Here is a 22058-nt window from a genome sequence, read left to right as displayed (position 1 = left end):
ATCAGCCAAGCATCTTCCCTGGTGGGTTTTGTCCAGCAAAGCCTTGAAGCTCTTATTTCATATACTTTGGCCTCTGAATGTTAAGTCATTACCAGCTGCAAACCACATCTGGCAAGACTGACTTACTTATAGGTGAAATTGCATGGAGCTGTAGGCAGATGAAGGCTCCCCTGGGTCTGACTGTGGTCAGCTCTAAACAGAGGATTGAGGTAGTCAGCTCGATTCTTCCACAGGTTTGACCACAAAGAGTAGGTTCTTTCTTGAATCCTGTTATTTCAAAGAAAGGCAAGAAATGACCAATCTTGGTTCTTATAAATAACAAGTAATTTACATTAAAGCTGAAAAATAATTAGCAGTGACATTACCACTGGCCAATGGCTTTTGGCATGGCTATAGTGGTCTCCACACCACTACTATTTGTACTAGCTTTGATGTAATGTGTGGTTATTTTGAGTACTTAAAGAAACATTGGTTTTATCTTTTTTTTTTTTTTTTTCAGTTTTTATCCCCCAAGTGATTATTGGATACTTTGTAAGCACCATGCTAAATGTTTCAAGTTTTATTTAATCCACAGCTCCTGTATGTCCTATTTTCTGCATGAAGGGAGAAATGAATGGAAAGTAGTCTCTTCAAATCCCACAAGTAGTTAATAGAAAAACCAGTATTGAAAGCCAAGCAGATATCATTAAGATTGGCTATCCTAGTACAACAGACCACAAACTATCCAGAAAAACAAGTGAGACTAAAGGATATGCTCTGCTGTGTACGCATTCTTACTCATGTATGCTGTGGTTTCAACACAGGATAGCCTTCAACCTCAGGAGTCCTCCTTTGAGGAACTGTGAACCCTTTCTGCTTTTTCCATCTCACTGTATATGAAGGAAGTGGGAAGTTGTGTGTGGGCATCCACGTGTATAGGCAAATGTGTGTGGGTGCACGTGGATGTGCGTGCATGTACAAGTGGAGGCTTGTAATTGATGTCAAGCATCATCCTTAACTGTTCTACCTTACTCATTGAGGCAGGCCCTCTCAATCAACCCCCCACCTCACAGTTCACAGTCAGCCGCTCTGGGGGAACTGTATTACATTAGTTCTGGGATCTCAAACTGCAGTCCTCCTGTTTGTGGCAACTATTAACCACTCATTTATCTCCCAAATGCCACTTGTTTTTTGAGTAAGGATCTCTTACTGAACCGAGATCTAAAAGGATCTGTGAGTGTCTATTTCCCAGCACAGGGATTATAAGCATAACAACCAAACTGAAGAGATGGCTGGCTAAGCAGTTCTTTCAGAGGACCCAGGTTCAGTTCCAAGTACCCACATGCTGGCCTGTAACTTCAGTAACCGGGGATCCAGTACCCACTCCTGACCTCTGCATGGATCAGAGATGTGTGCAGTGTACATTCTTACATTCAGGCAAAACACACCCCTAATAAAAAATAATATATCATTTGTGAGTGTGCTGCTATACACAGTGTTTGTTTTGTTTTGTTTTGAAATGTGAGTTCTGGGGCTTGATCTTAGGTCCTCATCCTTAGAGAGGAACCACTCTGTGAACAAGCATGGACTGTGTAGAAATCATACTTGATGTTTCATGGAGAGAAAAAAGCAGCATCCACTACAAAAAAAAAAGTCATTTTCTATTCCACCCCAGATGGCACGAACCTTCTAAAATCTACTTGATTTGATCGCATCTTTTCTACAATGAAACTGGATGCCATACACAACACAGTATAGTTAAAATCATTTTCATGCTTTAAGTACCTCAAAAAGTTCTTTAATTTGCATTTCTTAAATCACCTTAATTCACAATATTATTTGAGATTCCACATTTCAGATATTATTAGTCTTGACTAATGGACCACAGTTTTAATCTAACCTGGCTGGAGGCGTCAAGTGTGGTGGTGCTCAGGTGCAAAGGTCATGAGTTCCTATTTTCTATACTACAGGCTATACTGTGACACTCCATCGCAAGTAAATCAGGGGTTTGGAGGGAGTAAATGCCTATATATATATATAATCTACTTGAATGAAAATGTCTTTATAATTAAACTCATCAGCTGCTATGTGTACTGAATATACTCAATAATAATAAAAAAACTAAAAACCTAATGGCCTCAGTTTCAAATATGCTTTTCCCTTTAATTTGAAGTTTTCATTATCTCTATCAAATATACTTAACATTTTTTTAAAGACAAAATTAATTTAATCGCAGAAGTTTCCTTTAATTATTAATGGCAAGTCTTCTCACTTATCTGATTCAGACAGAAATTCCCAGGAAAAAGTGACTGCATGTATTTGTGAGCTGGTATCATTTAAACCACTTATGAAATGATGTCAGGAATAGGAAAAGAATGTAGAATAATTTTGTAACTCAATTAAGCAGTTCTCATAATGATGAAAATCTATATGAAACTCCCAGTTGCCCAAATCATTAAAAATTGGACACCAAGACTTACTTGAGTTCTCGCCTCTCCTTCTGGCTGTTACACAGGAAGTTCCCAAACTGGCAGGAATAAACATGATGCTGAATGTGAGTCAGAAACCTCTCGTTGAACTCAAAGGCGCAAGGGAACTGTTCTGTTAACTGCCAGACACACTCGATGAACTGGTCGATTACTGGAGAGATTTCTTTTGGGTCACCATCTAAGTTGCCATATCTATAAAACAAAGTATTCTAGACTTTATAATATAGGAGGTTTTTGTTTTAATTAGAGACCTACAAAGGCAACGATCATCATAAAAGCAACTTTAATTCCTAAGTAAATTATAAAAATTTAGGATGAAATAGGAAAATAAACTTTAAAAGTCCAATTGGACGATAAAGATTGTAATGAAAGTCTGGATGGAGAAGAGAATATGTGAAACAGAAAACTTTTCCTGAACAAATTTTACTTTTTTAATTAAAAGTTTACTTTTGAAGTTTGTTAGGTTGATGCAGAAGCAATTCTAAAGCAGCTTGTAGGTTTCTTTAACATTTGCAGTGCTAGCTGTAAAGAGCATTTCTTCAGGAGAGCTGACCTAGATCCCGCCCTGCTGCTCCCACTCACATTTCTCTACTGAGACTGTCAGTGAATGACTAAGAACAATCCGGGTCTCATCCCCAGCCTGGAGCAGCCTGCTTGAAGGTGCCTTCCCTCCATCCTACTTACACTCTGGGGGCTCTGCAGAACCTTGCTGTGGGACCAGCTTGTCCTCCTTCCTGTGGACATCTCAGCTCTCCCTTCGTGTCCCATTCGATTCCCATGGCTCTGTGTCAGCCTGATGCCTGGTAGCTCTCTCTCCTGGGGCACCATGGCCGTTTCTGGCAGGGCCTTGGGGAAGGGACTCATACTCGCCTTCCTGTCCTCCGTTAGGACCTCTCTCTCCTTTAACACGACTTGCAAGATTTGGTCTCCTGGTCACACTAGTTCACGGTGGACCCCACTTCTAGGTTTGAACAGGATCCCCTTAGCTCTCTCCTGAAACCCCTTTCAGCCTTTTCTCCTACTGTCCTAGTTAGGGTTTTACTGCTGTGAACAGACACCATGACCAAGGCAAGTCTTATAAAAACAACATTTAATTGGGGCTGGCTTACAGGTTCAGAGGTTCAGTCCATTATCATCAAGGCATCAAGGTGGGAGCATGGCAGTATCCAGGCAGGCATGGCACAGGAGGAGCTGAGAGTTCTGTCTTCATCCAAAGGCTGCTAGTGGAAGACTGACTTCCAGACAACTAGGGTGAGGATCTTATACCCACACCCACAGTGACACACCCATTCCAACCAGGTCACACCTATTCCAACAAGGCCACACCTTCAGATGGTGCCACTCCCTGGTCCAAGGATATACAAACCATCACACCTACCTAGTTCAATCCTTCCTGCCACCCATAGACTTGCACAAGCATTCTCTACCCAGCAACCCACAGCCACACTCCTAAGAACAAAGAAGACCACAGAAACCAAGGAACAAAACACCTACCAAGTGTCAATACCTAGAATTATAGTCATTCCACATTCAGAAGCCCAGACACCAGTATAAAAACAGTAACAGCCAGAACTGTATGTCTCCCCTAGAGCCCAGCAACCATATCACAACAGGCCCTGAGTATTTCAACATAGCTGAAGCACAAGGAAAAGACCTTAGAATATCCTTTATGAATATTATAGAGGTCTTTAAAGAAGCAAATAAATCCCTTAAATCTGTGAAATCACAAACAGTGGGAGGAAATGAACAAAACAGCTGGAGCCAGGAAGTGGAAGTGTAACCAATAAAGAAATCCTAAACTGAGGGAAATCTGGAAACAAAAACATTAAGGGCCAAGTGGTGGTGGCGGCGCACGCCTTTAATCCCAGCAGTTAGGAGGCAGAGGCAGGCGGAGCTCTGAGTTTGAGGCCAGATAAGTCTGCAGAGTTAAGTTCCAGGTCAGCCAAACCTACACAGGGAAACTCTGAAAACAAAATTTAAGAGCTTGAGTAGAGGCTGGCTTTTCCAACAGAAATTGATATAGAAGAAATCTCAGGCATTGAAGACAAGATAGAAGAAATGGATACCTTGGTCAAAGAAAATGTTAAATCTAAAACAATCCTGGCACAAAGCATCCACAAAACACTACCGCTTCTACTAAAAGAACATCAATAAAATAACACATAATGACATTCTACTGTACTTACAGATCAGTACTTGCTCAGCCATCGTCAACAAAGCTCTCTTTTGCAGCAGAGACAGCAAAAAATGCAAAGACACAGCCAGACAATATGCAGAGAGCGGGAGACCTTAGAACACTCAGCTCTAAATGGTATGTATCCTGGCAGAAAGAGTATAGGAACTAGAGGGTTGGAGGAAAGACACCAGGAAAACAAGGAAGGCCCCCTAAATCAATATGGTGCCCATGTGAATGCAGAGACTGAGGCGGCCTGCACCAGGTGGGACCCTAGAGCTAAACGAAGTGGGTACAGGTTCCTTTTCCTAATTCACAAGTTATCTCCAACTGACCACATGCAAATGGGAATTTAAGTTTCATCCAAGGGAATCTCACTAGGGAAACAGTACTCTTAAGGCACACTGAATGTCCAGCAGCAGATGACCAACAGAAAGCAAACAACTGCATCTTTGGAGGTGCCTTGTCTCTTCATGTCATGTCAGGGCTTTGCTTGTTTGTTTGTTTTCCCATGTTTTATCTTTTAAATTGTTTTTTATCTTTTATTGTTTCTTACCAAACAGGTTTGTAGATATTATGGCTTCTGGTTTTGTGTTTTTATAGATCCTTGAGTGTACAAATGAGTAAGTCTCTATATTCTCTAGAATCTTCTTAGGCTCTGCTCCTTTTATTTGTTTTGTCCTATTTCAATGTGTTTATTTTTGTTTTATCTTCTTCTATTTTATTATCATACCTTAGATACCTGTTCGTTTTCTAATGAGAGGTAGAACAGGGTTAGATACCTATGGGAGAGTGTGGGGAGGAGAGGAAAAATGTAACCAGGATATAGTATATTAAAAAATAAGCATTTTCAATAAAAGAAAAAATATTGCTTACCTATGATTAAATTTATGTCCGAAGGAAATCCAGTCCTTTTCAATTAATACCTACACACACACACACACAAAGAATAAAATACGGAAGCCTGTAAGGGAAACATCAGAGAAGCAAACTAATAAAAAAGGACTGAGTTCGTGGGAGCAACGGAAACTCCCACATGCCTGAGAATATGTTCTCCCACAGGAGGGGTTCATTTGTGCAAGAGCACGTGGTGTTCCACAGAGGACAAAGGCCCTAGCACCCGTATGGCTCCTCACAACTGTCCATCACTCCAGGCCCACAAGCACATGGTGCACACATACATACTTGCAAGCAAAACCTCTTACATAAAACAATAGTAAATAGATCTTAAAAGAACCACATTATCTAGAATGTATCCAAAATGAAGGCCTTCTCTATGAAAATTGGAAGGCATGTGTGAGACAGCAGTAACTACCCAGTCCCCCTGTGTGCCAGGCTCTGTGCTTGCTGTCATCTTGCTGGTTTGGTAGCCATCATTCCCCATTCCTCTAGAGAAGGGGAATAAAGATGAAATGTTCTCCACAAGTCAGGTCTCACGGAGTACTTCATGTCCTATTCTCTCTATTCTTAACCTCATCTTAACCAACATGGAATGCTGTTTTCTTTTTAACAAATGGTTAATGAAACAATGTGGAATAGTTTCATTAATATCACTCTTTAGAACTGATGTCTGCCCTCTAAATGCCTTTTATAAGTGTAATAGCTTAATGTGGGAAGGTTGTTGTGTAGGAAAGAAAAAGACTCATGGCATTATGTACATAGGAAATTTGATGCTCTCAACTAAACAAAGGCATCTAGTCTGCTCAGGAATACACCGAGGCAGGGACATTCAGATCTCATTTGTCTAAAGTAGTATGTTCTGACGAAGTGGCCTGCCTCTTCTGCCTTCTCCCCAGGGTAACAGCTGACATGACTCACAAAACTGGTCCAGTGATACAGATTTTTGTGTGTGTGGAGTTTCTGTGAGCCTCTGTCCCAAGCAGATTCAGGGTCCACCAAAGTACTTTCTATCAATTTACAGTCAAGGGGCAGGTACCAGGTCACCTAGTCACCACACAACCCCTACATCTTTTGAAGGCCTTCTGCCAGCTCATTCCTAACATCCCAGACTACTGCAGCTAAAGTCAAAGTCAAATTGTGATATACACCCAAAAGGTTCCAGCTCTCAAGATGTGTTCCCAATTCCAGCAAAGACAGAAAACATTGAAATTCAATACTATCAGCCAGTTCTGTCAGGGACCACTTAAAAAATAGGAACTTAGGAGGGAATATTGTTTCTTTTTTTTTTTTCCTTCCAAGAACTATTTGTATGTACAAAACTGAACTTTTCCAAATTTTTTTTTCATGTTTTCTGTTGATATAGTCATACACTACTCCAACTTGAGATACTTAGGAACAAATTATGTATACAAACCATTATTTTCCAAACTTTTTAATATATTTTATATTTACATATTTTTATTATATACTTATATATTTATGTATTTTAAATTGCGTCTGAATTCACATCTAGGAGCATTGGGCTAAACTAGTTTCAACATCCTCAATATTAATGAATTTCAGGCCTATTTCAATTTCTACCCTTTAATCAACCTTGCTGATGTACTAAGAGAAGAATAGTGCTGACTAGACAAAACAAAGGTGGCAGGATTCTAAAAATGAAGTGCCCTGCTGGTCAAGGGTCTGCTCAGTCAGGAAGGTTCTCGCCAGACTCACCATGAATCCTTTCAGCGTCCGGTAGTAAGGGTCCAGCAGCAGGCTTGCCACCGAGCACACCTGGGCCGTTCTATCCCAGCCATCAGAACAGTGGACAAGCACACTTGCCCCTTCCTCTGAAACTGCCTGAAATGACAGTCACTGTGACCATTAGGTTTGGCTACAAACTAAGGGAACTCGCAATCAGCACTTAGGCCCAGCCTTCTTAGAACTAGCAGACAGAGTTTTTCTTTCTCATTACATTTAAAGGCCAACACTCAAATCACCACAAATTAACACATGTACTAACTACTATATGCACTGTGTAACACACCTTCATGACCCGTCCCCACTCGCCTGCAACACAAATCTTACGGAAATTCTGGGGCCTTTTCTAAAAAGGGAAGTACATAAATTCTAATTTATCAAATTATAAAGTTACAGATAAAAAGAAAAGGGCCAAGTAATATGTTCAGAGGAAGAGAAGGTAAAAGACTATGTCAGGAACTGTATGAAAGAATTTCTTTTCTTTTCTTTTTTTTTTTTTTTTTTTTTTTTTTTAATTTTCCGAGATAGGGTTTCTCTGTGTAGCCCTGGCTGTCCTGGAACTCACTTTGTAGACCAGGCTGGCCTCGAACTCAGAAATCCGCCTGCGCCTGCCTCTGCCTCCCGAGTGCTGGGATTAAAGGCGTGCGCCACCACCGCCCAGCATGAAAGAATTTCTATCTGTTCTCACTTATGTGCATCTTCAGGTGTCTTGCACTGGGAAAGACAGTGATTATGTAGCATTTATCATTAGTGAGTGTGTGTGTGTGTGTGTCATTCATGTAAGAGGCTTGACTTCATACTGCTTACTACTGCATCCACAGCACAATGCCAGACATTAAACAAGGATGAATAGCTAATAAACAGCATCACCATCACAAAGTCATGGTTCTCTCTAGGCAGAAATCTAAGAGGAATTCATTTATAGGAAACCCCCAATATCATAACAGAATTATTAAACACTTTACATTAAAACATTTTATATTGAAAAAAAAAACTAGTTTACATTTACGTTCCATCAAGGTTCTTCCAATGGCAGAATGGAATCTGTCAGCTTTTGCTTAAGTCATGACGGAAAAGCAGGATCTACTGACTATAACCTAAGCCCCCATCACTGAGGTGACTCGCAGTCTCCTATAGAAAAGTCTTTCCTTTGTCCAGGAGTAAATCTGATGAAAGAGAATATTCTGGAAATATTTTAGCATTTGACCACTTTCTTAACACAGTTATCTGCCCACTGCACTCTGTCACAAAATCATGTTCAGCACATGAGGTCAGCAAAGCCTGCTACCCACTCGTGAATACAGGAGAGCCAACAGGAACACAGCTCTGAGGTTATACTAGCCTCATGTCTACTCCCTTAACTCATTGCTATGTCTTCACAAACCTTTGCAATGAAGATCCCTGCATCCATGATGGCTTTGATGTGCCTCAGCCAGCCTGAGTTCTCCAGCCCCCACAGGAAATCACTCATAGAGGGAGATTTAAGTTCACACACTGTAAGAAAAACCATGTTACAAACGTGAAATTAAGGCAATCTCTCATTCTACATGACCATACTTTAGAGTGACTTGTTAGCTCGTTAGCTTTAGTAGATACAGTCTAGCTAGTCAATAATTATCCAAGTTGTAAAATTAGACTCTATTGAATCACTTCAAATAAGTCTTTAATTTTTTTTCTCTGATAAGGCGACACACTGAATCTATGAGAATCCTAAAAGTTATGAAAATCATTGACGGTTGCCATTGCACAAGTCCAGCACAGACTATTCACTTACCTTTCTGGTGAAGATATTACAATTGTACAGCTAAGGAGCACTTGCCTTAAGAATACTCGGGGGGGTGGGGGGGATCATCGCAATGCTGAGTCTAGCAATTAACCAATGAGAATGGGTCACCATCTCAGTGCTTTAGTGTAGGACTGTTACAAGAACTCACAATGGAATAATCCTAAAAGTATTCCCCACATGGAAAGGACAGAGCTCCTTTTGGCAGCAGCCTAGTAGGTGGCAGTGTAACTTGTGTACAGAATGAGGTCTACACCTTTGCTCCCAGTCTCGTGCATCAGGCCCTTTGACTAAAAGAAAAGCAAGGATCCCAGCAATGATATCTATCTTTATACATCCAAAGCAGGTATACAGGCCCTTCTAAAAGTATCATCAACAAGAAACAGTGTTGTCAAGAGCTCATCTTGTATTTAACACAAGAAACTAAAAGCCTTAGAGCTAATAGTCTATGCATCTCCAACACAGCATCTCAAACCTTATGAGTATCCATGGGTACCAAAAACTCTGAAGTCTTATAGATAAAACTGGGAAAATTAAATAGTGTGATCTATGGTTTTATTTGCCATAGATATAGTCTATGTATGCTCTAAGTATATTCTATGATTCTCTCATCCATGCAGTAAACATACAAGAGCCAGGGTGCTCTGCGTCCTACTCCCAACTGTCAGTAGTGCTGTATAATCTTACAGGTGTTATTCATCCCCTGGAGCCTCAGTTTCTTCAGTCTTTTTTTTTTTTTTTTTTTTGAGATAATTTAATTACATCTCTTCTTTCCCTTTTCTCCCTCTAAACGTCCCCATATACCTCTCCCCATTCCCCCTCCAAATTCATGGCCTATTTTCTCACTTAACTATTATTGCAAGTGTGTGTGTGTGTTCTTAAGAACAACCTTTGTGTCCATACAGTGTTATCCGTATGTACGTTTTTAGGGCTAACTGTTTAGTACTGAATAACCAATCCATGCGTATACTCTCCCAGGGGCAGCGGGAGGGCGGTGGCGGGAGACTACCTCTCCTACTCCCAGGTTTTCTCAGTTGTCTATAGTTCTTTGTGTACAGATGAGGCTCTATGGACTGGCTCAGATTACATGGTCCTCACTGTTGCCTCTCAATTCCAGATCTCTTTCATAATTCAAATGAGAGCCAGTAGAAGTTCTACGGATCAGATGTCTTAAGCCCTGCCTTGAGTGCTTGCCACTCTTCCCATAAATCTACCACCAATTCCTGACACATTGATCAATGGAATAGAATTGAAGATCCATTTATAAACCCACACTCTTATTGTCCCCTAAGTTTGACAAAGAGGCCAGCAATATGCATAGGAGAAATTGCATCTTCAACAAATGATGCTGGTCAAACTGGATAGCTACTCATGGAAGAATGAACCTACATCCTTATCTCTCACCCTGCACAAACCAAATGGAAGTGACTCAGAGTATCTAAGATAACTTGAATCTGTTAGAGGAGAAAGTTGAGAATAAACTTCAACTTGTAGACATAAAAAAGGAATTTCTGAACAAGGCCCCAGTAGCACAGAACTGATAAATGAGACTGTGAACCTAAAATACTGCTGAACAATTCAAGCAAAGAAGGAGCTTATAGAATGGGGGAACCTTCGTCAGCTACACATCTGGCAGAGAGTTAATGTAGCTCCTAACCGCAGTAGAGACACTTTTCCTTTCCTTTCCTTTTTTTCCCTTTTTTTATTTTTCCTAATTTTTATTTTATTTATTTTATTTTTTTTTTTGGTTTTTCTAGACAGGGTTTCTCTGTATAGCCCTGGTAATAGACAGCAATTAATATTTGATCAATATCCAGAGTATAAGATACTGAACATCAGGGCGGCTCAGGGATCATCACAGAGGAGAAGAGACTACAAAAGGAGCCATCTCGGTGGAAGACTAGAACAGGACTGATTTCTGCACCCACAGGACAGCAGCACATATGAACTCAGCATGCACAAGACGTGCACAAGCTCAAGGCTGACAAAAGCCCAGTGTAGGATGAGGGAGGTGGTCACAAAGCCCCACATCTAGCCAAGGAGATATGGCCATAAATTACTGCTGGGAAAGCAAGAGGGAAAGCTAGCTTTCTGCAAGGACGTGGTGGTCTCTGTCAGGTCAGTAGATAGTCTTATACCTACGCATATACTGCCATCACTAAGGGGACACACTGGCTTTTAACATAAAGGAAACAATATTGGGAGGGAATATGTGATGGTGACAAAGCAGAAGCCAAAGAGGAGGGACTGAGTGGGTGATGGTCTTGATTCAAACACACGGTCTCAAACAATAAAAAATAACCTACACTTTTTATTATTTTTAGAATCTAACTACCAGATAGCTTAAAACCACACACACACACACACTCACAGCTATGGCCTGCATTACATTTCTGTGGACAGTGGTGGTTTAGGATGCTAATGGAAGTTTATTTTGCTATACATACCTTTAAAATACATTGTAAAAGCAAATTACATAAGTAAATTGTAAAAGCATGCATTCCCTCAAACACACTAGGTCATTAATCTTGATGCAGTTTAAGGTATGAAAAGCGAGAAAAAGTCACTCAGAAAGGAAGGAAGATCATTTAGGAAACATAGCACAGAAAAGCTAAAGCTCTAATGACTCCCAGAAAGCAATGTAGCCACGGTGCACCTCGGAAGTTTTCCTGCGCTCAGAGAAGAAAATCATTAGCAGACAGACAGTGGAAGTTACTGCACAGGCCAAATGCCAGCCCCTAGTTGCCACCAAGAAAAGCTCAGCCTGACATATGCAACAGGCCCTCCACGTGGCAGACTCACCTCAGTCAGTACACACTGCCCAAGGACACAGCCCAGCAGGAAGGGAGGTGAATTCTAGCACCCTCTGTGAGTTTTTAATACTCCCTGGATGCCTGGTGCTTACAACATCCAACCTCAGGCCATGGCCCAAAATTTTCAACTTAATCCGAAAATACACACATTCCCAGGAGAGGCAATGAGATTCAGCTGCTTCCATTAAGTCTTCCATACAAAACACAGTCTTGAAGTTCTTTCAGTTAAGAGGCCTACCCTTGGGTTGATACTGCAGGACCTGTGGGTTGCTTAGCATACGTATTTCTTTCAGAAAATCTAGCAGGCCTAAGGGATATCTGGACAATGGAAATGTGTAGCTCAGCCCAGGACAAAGGCTGTTTACTCTCTCTTCCCACAGGGGGCAGAGATGACAGAAAGTTTAAAGCTCAAGTCTCTAGACTCTGCAGGTAACCTGGAGACAGCCTGTGCTGACAGTGAGCGGGAGAATTGAGCAGGGCGAGAGAGAACACCAGCGTCTGTCACAGGAGGGATGGGCTTCTGGGCTCCTGCCGTCAGCTCATTCCTTCCAGCTCTTGGGTACCAATTCTGATGTCAGGAACACTGAAATGGCATATGCTTGGGAAATTAATCCCCCACCTCCCACCCCCAGACTTCAGGCAAGGTGACAGCTGCGAGAATGTTTTCCCCTAATGGCCAGTGGCCACTCAAAGCAAACAGCTCTGTGGATGATTAACACACATGACAGATGGGGCTACACTTGAAACTGAAACAATTAGTGCCCAGGCTTTTAAATACGAAACTGTTGTGTTTGTTTGGATAAACTCGGGATAAGGGAGAAATACTGATTTGTTCACTCTTGTTGCCAAAGCAGAACCAATATTTACAAACCATTTTGCTGAACAAAGTCCATGTCAGCTGACCTCAGAAGCATATGCCACAGACTGCAGAGAAATGTACCTGCCAGCCTGGAGCTAGACGCTGGGTCTCATGATACTGTTTTATATAACAGGGCATTTCTACTGTACAAGCACACAGAACACTGCAAAAAAATTAAAAGCCAATATAAAGTGTACTTTAGAACTCAACAAACAGGAAAGTCACTCAGAAGAAAAGCAGTGTAGCCTGGTCTTCCCCACACACTTCCTCCTGTGCAAATGTTTTGCAAGGTGAGAGAAAACACAAAGGGGGCATGGCTGGCTCCTCTTCTCCCACTGAGGCCAGACCTGGCAGTCCTCTGCTATATATGTGTTGTGGGAGGTGGGGGTGGGGTGAGGGTTGGGGAGCTAGGACCAGCTAGTGTATGCTGCCTGGTGGCTCAGTGTCTGAGTGATCTCAGGGGTCTGGGTTAGTTGAGACTGCTGGTCTTCCTATGGGGTTGCTCTCCTCCTTTCCCTTTCTCTCCCAGCCTTTCCCTAATTCAACCACAGGATCTTCAACTTCAGTCCAGTGGTTGGCTGTAAGTATCTGCATCTGTCTCAGTCAGCTGCTGGCAGAGCCTCTAAGAGGACAGCCATGTTAAGCTCCTGTCTGTAAACACACCAGAGCATCAGTTTTTGTCCCTAGAGTTCTTTAGACAGGAACAATTCTGGGTCAGATTTTTTTGACTGTGGGATGGCAACCCCATCCCTCCACTTGATGCCATCTTTCTACTGGAGGTAGACTCTACATGTTCCCTCTCCCCACTGCTGGGCATTTCATCTAAGGTCCCTCCCTTTGAGTCCTGAGCAAGTAGGGAGGCCTGGCGGGGGGGGGGGGGGGGTTGAATCCTGTGGGAGATAGTGGGGGAGGAGGAATGGGATGAGGAACTGTGGGAGGGGCAACTGGGAGGGGGCAACAGCTGGACTGTAAAAAACTAAAAGCAACTAAATAAAAACAAAAAGAACACATTAAATTTTAAAAAAGAAAAAAGAATGGGGCATGGGCTGAGTCTTCCCACGGCCTCTTGCGCCTATTAGCCATCTTGAAGCACACCCATGGGCTACTGATGTTGGCACTTTTCTTTCTGCAGTAAGAATCCAAGGCCATTTAGCCAGCCCTCAACACTCTCCCTTCACTGGGCACCATACAAAGTAGCACCACTCAAAAAGGACATGAGTGGGGTCTGCATAAAGGGATGGTTAGATAAGTCAGCTTTGTTATCTCTCTTTTTCTAAGACTCGGAATACATTTCTGAATTGTATTGAACGTAATAATGTCAACAATACACGCCTAAGCCTCAGCAGCCAACACAGACTAAAGAAAACTTTCTACCAGCTGGAGAGATTCTCCAAGGAACACCAACAAGACCAAAGATTATTCTTCAAAACATTTCTACTTTTATTGATGATATTTTCTGCAATCTCTAGATAATACTACCATTTTTTGAATAACCTGGTTTTCTTTATAATAATATAGCATGACATGATTATAGTGCAGTTAACCATAAATTCTGTGCATTTGTGTTGGCACTGCTTGAGCTAGTAGCATAGGAAACAGTGCACATACATGTGTCGATCCAGAGAACAAACCGCACATGTGCACATGCAAACGCATATCCACACAAATGTGCGCCAGAACACTAAACACTCACCTGAAGACAACCTGACGGCAGGTCCACACGAGGGATGCTTGGTAGATTTTGTTACCCTCACCCATGAATTTTGTTTACAGAGACATGTTCACAGATTTATAACATATAATGGCAGTCTACGCTTAAACCTAACTGCCGTGCACACAGAGTCAGTGTGAACAGGAACTGATGGTGGGACTGTAGAGATGATAAAGTCTAGATGGGAAACTCTCAAGGGGAAACAGAGGAGCTGGGACTCTGAGGAACCAACAGACAACAAATCTGAGATCACACTGTTGCTAGCAAACAAATACCAACTGCCAAGCTCCACCAACAGGCTTATGGAAAACAGCCTATCTTGTCAGCCTTTAATCCCACATCAGATATGTACCTTTTTGTTGTTTATTCCCTTTTAAGAATGTTCTTACCCAAAATCTTGCTGTCACAACACAATATGAAACTATACAAAGTGGGAGGTATTCTGGGGATGGGGTTCTCCTGCTGAAATCCTAAATCCTCACCCAACAAACACCACAGAGAGAGAAAGCATGCACTCTTGGTCCACTGTGTTCCCCTCCGAGTCAGGAAACGATAACCGGGAAAGCCTGCAGGACAGACCATGGCTCAGAAGAAAAATTTAAAATGTCTGAAACTGCTGTTTCTGAGTGAAGCCACTCATACTGTAAAGAGCGGCTTGAGAGGGTCACTGTGTCAGCTACAGTAGCAAAGCCAGGCCTGCCATGTTTGCTAATTTGTTTGTTTGTTTGTTTGTTTTTCGAGACAGGGTTTCTCTATATAGCTCTGGCTGTCCTGGAACTCACTCTGAAGACCAGGCTGGCCTCGAACTCAGAAATCGCCTGCCTCTGCCTCCCAAGTGCTGGGATTAAAGGCGTGTGCCACCACACCGCACTTACCGAGTAGACATAGACTGTATCACGAGACTGGCACATACATGTCTCTGCAAACTGTCTTCTGAATAAGGAAATTAAGAAAACTGACCTATAGGAAAGCATGGGACCTATCAAATACCTGGCTGGCTGGATTTACCATCTCAGTGTTCACTTTAAAATATATTATTGCTTACCAAGAGAAACCAGTATGGACTTTACACTGACAAACACTTGACAGTCTATAAGGCATCTTGTTTTCTTTCTCTGTTTTTTTAAAACTAAAAATTGTATTTTATTAAATGACAGTTAAGTACCCTTTTATTTTTGTTATTTGTGAACACATGCAGAATCACATGGACGGCATTATTTTATAATCTTATTTGGGGAGGAAGGGGTAAGAAATTTACTTCAACTTACAGGACAAGGGTAGAAAACCAAGCAGGGCAGGAATCTGGAAGCAGGAACACATGCAGAGGCCATGGAGGAACACTGCGTACTGCCTTGCTGCTGATGGGTTTCTCAGCCTGCTACATTTTTTTCTTGTTTTAAATTAGATATTTTCTTTATTTACATTTCAAATGTCATCCCTTTCCTGGTTCCCCTCTGAAAACCCCCTTCCCACATAAGGCATCTTTTAGTGTTATGAAATATATATAATTTACATTACTTACACACATAGGGATGGAGATCTGCTCAATTTTACACCAACTCAATCAAGAACCTAGGCCTTTCACCAACTTAGACCTAGGTACTTCCTAGATCAACCTCCTTTCCCTTCAAGTTGAGTGGCTAAGAGTTTGGCACTGGGTTTATGTAAATGAGGGAAAGCCATGTCTGACTTTACCATGGTGAGGCTGTGCAAGTCATTTAGCCTCTGTGCATCTGTGTCCTCACCTGCCTACAAGGTCACCTGCCTCAAAAAGGTCACAATAATTCACTTGAGCACATGTATCCTTAAAAGCTAGTGTCAAGAATTTAGTCACCTCCCCAAAACACTATGTCAGTATTACCATGTAGAGGAGTTCTCTGTATTTCTGGCTTGAGAACTAGGAATTAACAAGGATCAAGGTAATTTAATAAGAAGTACTTTGTTCAAATCTTTCTCTATTTCATGATCCTGACAGATACTGAATCCTGAACAGAGACATTTGTACAATGAAAACTACAATAACCTCTTCCTAGGATGAATGGAAACTGCCCAACCAGATGTGATCTTGGTGGATGTGTGAATGAATGCACGCATACACACACACACACACACACACACACACGCACGCACGCACGCACGCACACACGCACGCACACGCACACGCACACGCACACGTCAAGGATAGACATCAGGTGTCCTCCTTGATCACTCTCCACCTTACATATTGAGGAAGGTTTTCCCGGAACCTAAAACTCTCTAATCAAACCAGTCTAGCTACCCAGCCTTTAGGAAACAGTAAGCTTTTGACAAATGTCACTGGAAACTGTAACATTTCTTAAGCTGGAGAGGAGTCACTTGCAACTGGCTTGAAGAAGCAAACTGCCACATGGCACAGGAAACTGTGGCAGGCACAGAACTAGAAAGTGGCCTCTAGCTAACCAAATGTGGGACCCTGAACTGAATTCTGCCATTAGCCTGAGCCCAGGAGCAGACTTCCCCAGCCTGAGCCTCCTAATGAGAACACAAGCAGCTGACACTCAAAGCTCTCATAAGAACCTCAAGAAGATCTTCTAGGTCCCCAGCTACACAGAGAACATCCTTAGAATCCTGAAACACAGAAACTCGGAGATGATGAGTATTGCTCAATGAGTATGTAAGCCAACCGGGGCACATACTCTGTCACTAGGAGGGGAACGAGAAAAACACCCCCTCCCCATGCACTAACCTAGGGATCCTTCCTGACTTCTCCCTAGCCTTTCTTTATACACAGGACTCGCATATAGTGCAACAGGCAGGCTGCTCTACAACCTGAATGCTTTACTTACTCCGCCTACATTTCCTATCAAGAATGTAGAACAAACTGTTTAACTTAGCTTACTACTGCTGACCGTTTATCTTGTTTCCAAAGTTCTACGATCATAACCGAGTGTGGGTGTGTTTAAAGCCTTATTCTGGATTAGTTCATAAGAGGAGGAAATCTGGTTAAGGAATTACATATCACTATACAGAGTGTACACACCCTAAGCCAATTCAATGCTACAGAAATACTCAATGCAATGATTTTACCACCTTCTTTATAGTGCTGGTTTTTTTTTTTTAAATGAGAAATGATTCTTTGAAATTTATCAGAGCAAATTCAAATATTCTTATGACTTTTTCAATTCAGTTTTATCCTGTCTGTCTGACCTAAGACAACCACTCTTTATTTACATAGCACAGATGCCATGCATTATAGAACACTGCTGTGAAAATCAAATATAGTCACTTAAGTGAAAGCCCTTGTGTGACTGTAATCCCAGCACTCAGGAGGCAGAAGTGTAAGGATATCTACTTTAAGCCCAACCTGGGCTACATAGCAGGACCCCATTTCCAGCAAAAAGAATGAAAGAAGGGAAGGAAGGAAGGAAGGAAGGAAGGCAGGGAGGGAGGGAGGAAGAGAGAATGGAGGGTGAGGAAGAGGAGGAACACTCCCCCAGCACCCCTAACATCTAGTAGCTGCTCAGTATTTTACTTAAATGACTAAGTGGTATACTGCAAAGATACAGAATACCCACCAATACAAGATTCTTGTGGAATTCAAGCAATAGAACTGATGGGTGGGGAGGGGGTGAACCTAGGAAGAGGGGGAAGGAAGGAAGGAGATGGCAGAGAGGGAAGGAGAAAGCAATTGTCTCTGTGAGAGGAAGGGGAGCTACTATGAAAAGCAATTAAGTTACAAAAATTGCTCTGTGGACCAGAAACATACCTTTCTTCTTGGTGACTTACAACCTGTAAGTTAAGAGTTTAAGTTGATGTATATTGACCTCAAGAAATGGACCTACAGAGGGTATGAACTCACTCCTAAATTTCTGTTTTTAATGAAATATCCCGGGGTACTCACAGACAGAACTTCCTACACACTGGTAGCAGAACACAAATAATTCTTCTTTCCATTCCATAACCTCCTCTGGTAATATCCCAAACTATGCTTTAGCAAGTTTGAAGAAAGTAAGAGTCACGGGGGGGGGGGGGGGGGGCACACGCCATTAGCCCCACCTCCCAGCCTCTGATGCCAAGGACCCTCCCTGTTTGAAGTAGAAAGCCCTGGAAGACGGGTCTTACTGCATGCATCACTTCATCAGCTGAGCCTCCACCAGTGGTTTACAATTTACTCAGACTGTTTACAGGTAGCCAAACACTGGTCAGGACCCCTGAAAGGCATCCAGAAAGCTATCCCTGCTTAGGACTACACATGACCAGAAGGTGATGCAGCTCTGCCATGATCCTCGTGAAACAAAGCTGCCCTCCTGACATCAGTCAGCTTGCTTGTCCAGAGGACAATGGTTGAAACACCAAACACAGGGTAATTTAGACACCAAAGGCAGAGGCCCCTTTATAAATATTCCTAGGAACAACTTTCTGTACAGAAGAAAAGTAATGGTCTGGAAAACTGTCTTATGAAACTGCTGAATACAAAGTGCAAAGTGTGCCAATGTGAAGTTTCCCCAGTGACTAACAACGGTGCACTCTTCTTACAATAAAGAGCCTTCTCAATGACAGAGCTGGGCTAGCCCACTTTTCTCCTACCGGCAATGCACTATTTATAACAAGGACAAAATGAAAGGTTCTGGATGCTTAAGAAACTCAGATGAATGCACCTAGATTGTTAGAACTTTGACCTATGAGACAAGAAAACTGTTTCAAAGGAGGATGAACATAGAGCTGGGACTACTTTTTTGTTGTTGTTGTTGTCTTAGATACAGGAATTGGCTTCTTCTAATAATTTAAATGTATATTTATCTACCCCAGGGCTGAGAAGTTACCCCAACGCCTTACAGTACTAAGCTAGACCCATTAATCAAATTTTAGTGTTGCTGCCAGTGGCACCAACTGTCATGTAGAAAACAATCAATCAACCAAACAATCAAACTGGGTAAGTCATAATTGAATCCACTCACTTCTCTGCAGGCACAGGAAACAACGGATGTGTTCCCAGTCCCACAGTGACTAAGGTCAACCAGGGGATGCAGGAGGAAGAGACTGGGTCTCTCTCTGACACTTCCCAGGCACATTTAGGTTCTTGCCACACTGCTGCCCTGATAGAACAGAGAACTGTGAAGTCACCGAGATCAGAGGCACATCCTCCAATGCAGTCCAGCTCCGTCCTTGTCCAGCTCCATCCCAAACTCCACAGAGCCTACTGAGACAACCAACTTCCCTAGATTCCACCCCATCCCTGCAGTTCTCACAGGCAAGGGGAAGCTCTGTGGCTTCGGCATCTTCCTCTTTCGTGGTTGCCCTTGGAGGCAGCAGGATCTGATCCCTCAGGGGACTTCAGGATCAGGGAGACCTTAAGCAGTAATAAAGCAAGTTTTGCATGCAAAGCATACTGTCTGCTAATGAATGCACAGCCCCAGGAGTCATGCTTCCATATCATACGAGCCATCCTTTCCCTTCCTCTCCACATGAATACATAGGTCCTTATGTGTCCTCGCAGTGCTTGCTCAGGATGGGGGTTGCAAGTACATGTGTGCTCCGGTGGTTCCTGGTATTTAAACTCATCTATCTATCTATCGATCGATCGATCGATATATCTATTTATCATCTATCTTCTATCTATCTATCATCTATCATCTATCAATCTATCTTCTATCTATCTATCTATCTATCTATCTATCTATCTATCTATCTTCTATCTATCTATCATCTATCAATCTATCTATCTATCTATCTATCTATGTATCTATCATCTATCTATCTATCTATCTATCTATCTATCTATCTATCTATCATCTATCTATCTATCTATCTATGTATCTATCATCTTTGAATCTATCAGTTACTCAGCAGTGTGGGGACAGTTTGTGAACCTGATTTCCACATAGGAACACTGAGTTACTGCTTCAAACGTAAGACTGCTTTCTTTCCAGATGTCTTTGAATGAAAGAAAGGAAAGGAAAGGAAAGAGAGAGGGAGGGAGGGAGGGAAGGAAGGAAGGAGGGAGGGAGGGAGGGAGGAAAGGAGGCTCCTTCTGTCCATGTTTTTATCTAGGATATTAACATGCCAGTGTAGTCCTGGCTGCTAACTGCCAAATATTAAACCACTTGATTACACGGCTGGAGTGACACCAGGAGGCTGCTGACGGCTTAAAGAGTCACTGCAACAGGATTATCTTCCCAACTGCAACACATTTCCCAGCTACCACACTTGTTTAACAGTATCACTGGGAGGAAAAAAAAATCACACCAAAAGACTATCTCATTCCATTTCGGCATCAAAATACTTAAGTGTTATTTTAAAGCTGTGCATAACAAAACGGTTTACCTTCCAGCATTTTCTGAAGACTGTTCCTCATGACGTGGATGTTCTCTATGCCGATAAACTGAAACTTGATATTGGAATAATTGTCTTCATTCTCATAGCCTTTCCCTGCAGCACGATTTGCCATCGCATTAAGCTGCAGTTGTCAGCAAAACAAAAGTCATCAATTACATTCAGGACATGCAACAACCACTTAGGAAAACATTGCAAAGACTCGTAGATGCATACTACAGTTTGAACCCCTGAAACTCTGTACCGAGCTCTCAGTGCAAGCATAAAGGTCAAGCTTGTGGTCAGGAGCCCTCCTCTGCTGGCCTGGGTTAACAGTTCCTTAGTGGAAAGTGCTCCCTAAGTTCTGGAGATGACGCTGCCAGTTTGATGGTGATGCTGACTTAATGTCAAAGTCTGGCATAGCCAGTTTAACACTATACACGAAAATCTCCTAACTGGCAGAAGTCTCCACAGAGACAGCAATCAGTATAAGTCCCTGTGCGCTAAATTATCTGCCAGAACTGTAACGCAGAGAAACAAGTAGGAGTCATAAAGTGAGAAATGTCAGGTCCAGTTATGGTTCTTCTCATCTGCCCAACTGAGCCTTCAGCAGAACTACTGAAGAGAGAGTGCTGACCGTCAGGCTGCAGGGTGCCCCTCCCCATCCAGATATGACCCAGAGGTCTGACGTGGGAGCTTTTGTCACTTTCAGAACCATAGATAAGACCTTGGGATGTCAGTGTGAACTGGTTTCAATGCTAATGGATGCTGAAGAAACTGACTAAGCCCAGATCGCTCTAACCCTGCACGGTACAGTCAGACAAGTCCTGCCCAAGCTGGGAAAGATTTCACAGGGATACATGGCTGGGAATGCTCCTCTCTTGCAGTGTGACTAAGCAGGCCACCATTTATGGACAACAGTATTCAGTGACCACTATCTTCCTTGGGCCACAAAGGCTAGGGGACTAGCCCAATGGGGGCTAGTCAGGGGGATCTGCTTTTAAGTGTATAGTATCAAGTAGTCCTTCAAATAGTTAAGTTTAAAAAACTAAGCTAAATTAAAATACTTTGGTCCAGATCCTCTAGTTCTGAAAACCTCCTAAGAACAAAGGTCTTAGCATATATAGATAAAGACTGTCTGTGACCAATGGTTTTGTAAACACGAAAGCCGCAAACCTACGACTGTCTCCTCCAAGTGGTAACTACGTAAACAAGGGCATATCCATGCTGTGGAATACAAGCAGGGACCAAAGACACAGACCCTGCCTGACCTATCTTTCCCTCGTTCTCTCTCACATACACCACACAGCTACATGT

At 42.3% G+C, this 22058-nt stretch overlaps 1 protein-coding gene across 2 annotated transcripts in view; it reads right to left on the bottom strand.

The window, feature by feature from the left end:
* The window catches only part of Mtmr7 (myotubularin related protein 7), an 86896-nt gene that overhangs the window by 5880 nt on the left and 58958 nt on the right, over positions 1 to 22058 (bottom strand). For both annotated transcript variants that reach the window (XM_021169676.2, XM_085844006.1), the window contains 6 exons: positions 20754 to 20886; positions 8669 to 8778; positions 7258 to 7383; positions 5518 to 5567; positions 2460 to 2660; positions 127 to 267 (listed from right to left, as the gene is read on the bottom strand). In XM_021169676.2, the coding sequence (XP_021025335.1) occupies positions 127 to 267; positions 2460 to 2660; positions 5518 to 5567; positions 7258 to 7383; positions 8669 to 8778; positions 20754 to 20886 (761 nt within the window). The remainder of the gene's footprint in view (positions 1 to 126; positions 268 to 2459; positions 2661 to 5517; positions 5568 to 7257; positions 7384 to 8668; positions 8779 to 20753; positions 20887 to 22058) is intronic.

Source organism: Mus caroli, unplaced genomic scaffold (genome assembly GCF_978045245.1).
Source record: "Mus caroli unplaced genomic scaffold, Mus_caroli_1 scaffold_10, whole genome shotgun sequence".
Taxonomy (NCBI): domain Eukaryota; kingdom Metazoa; phylum Chordata; class Mammalia; order Rodentia; family Muridae; genus Mus; species Mus caroli.
Note: the sequence above shows the minus strand (reverse complement) of the source record. Positions and strands in the feature narration are given on the sequence as shown.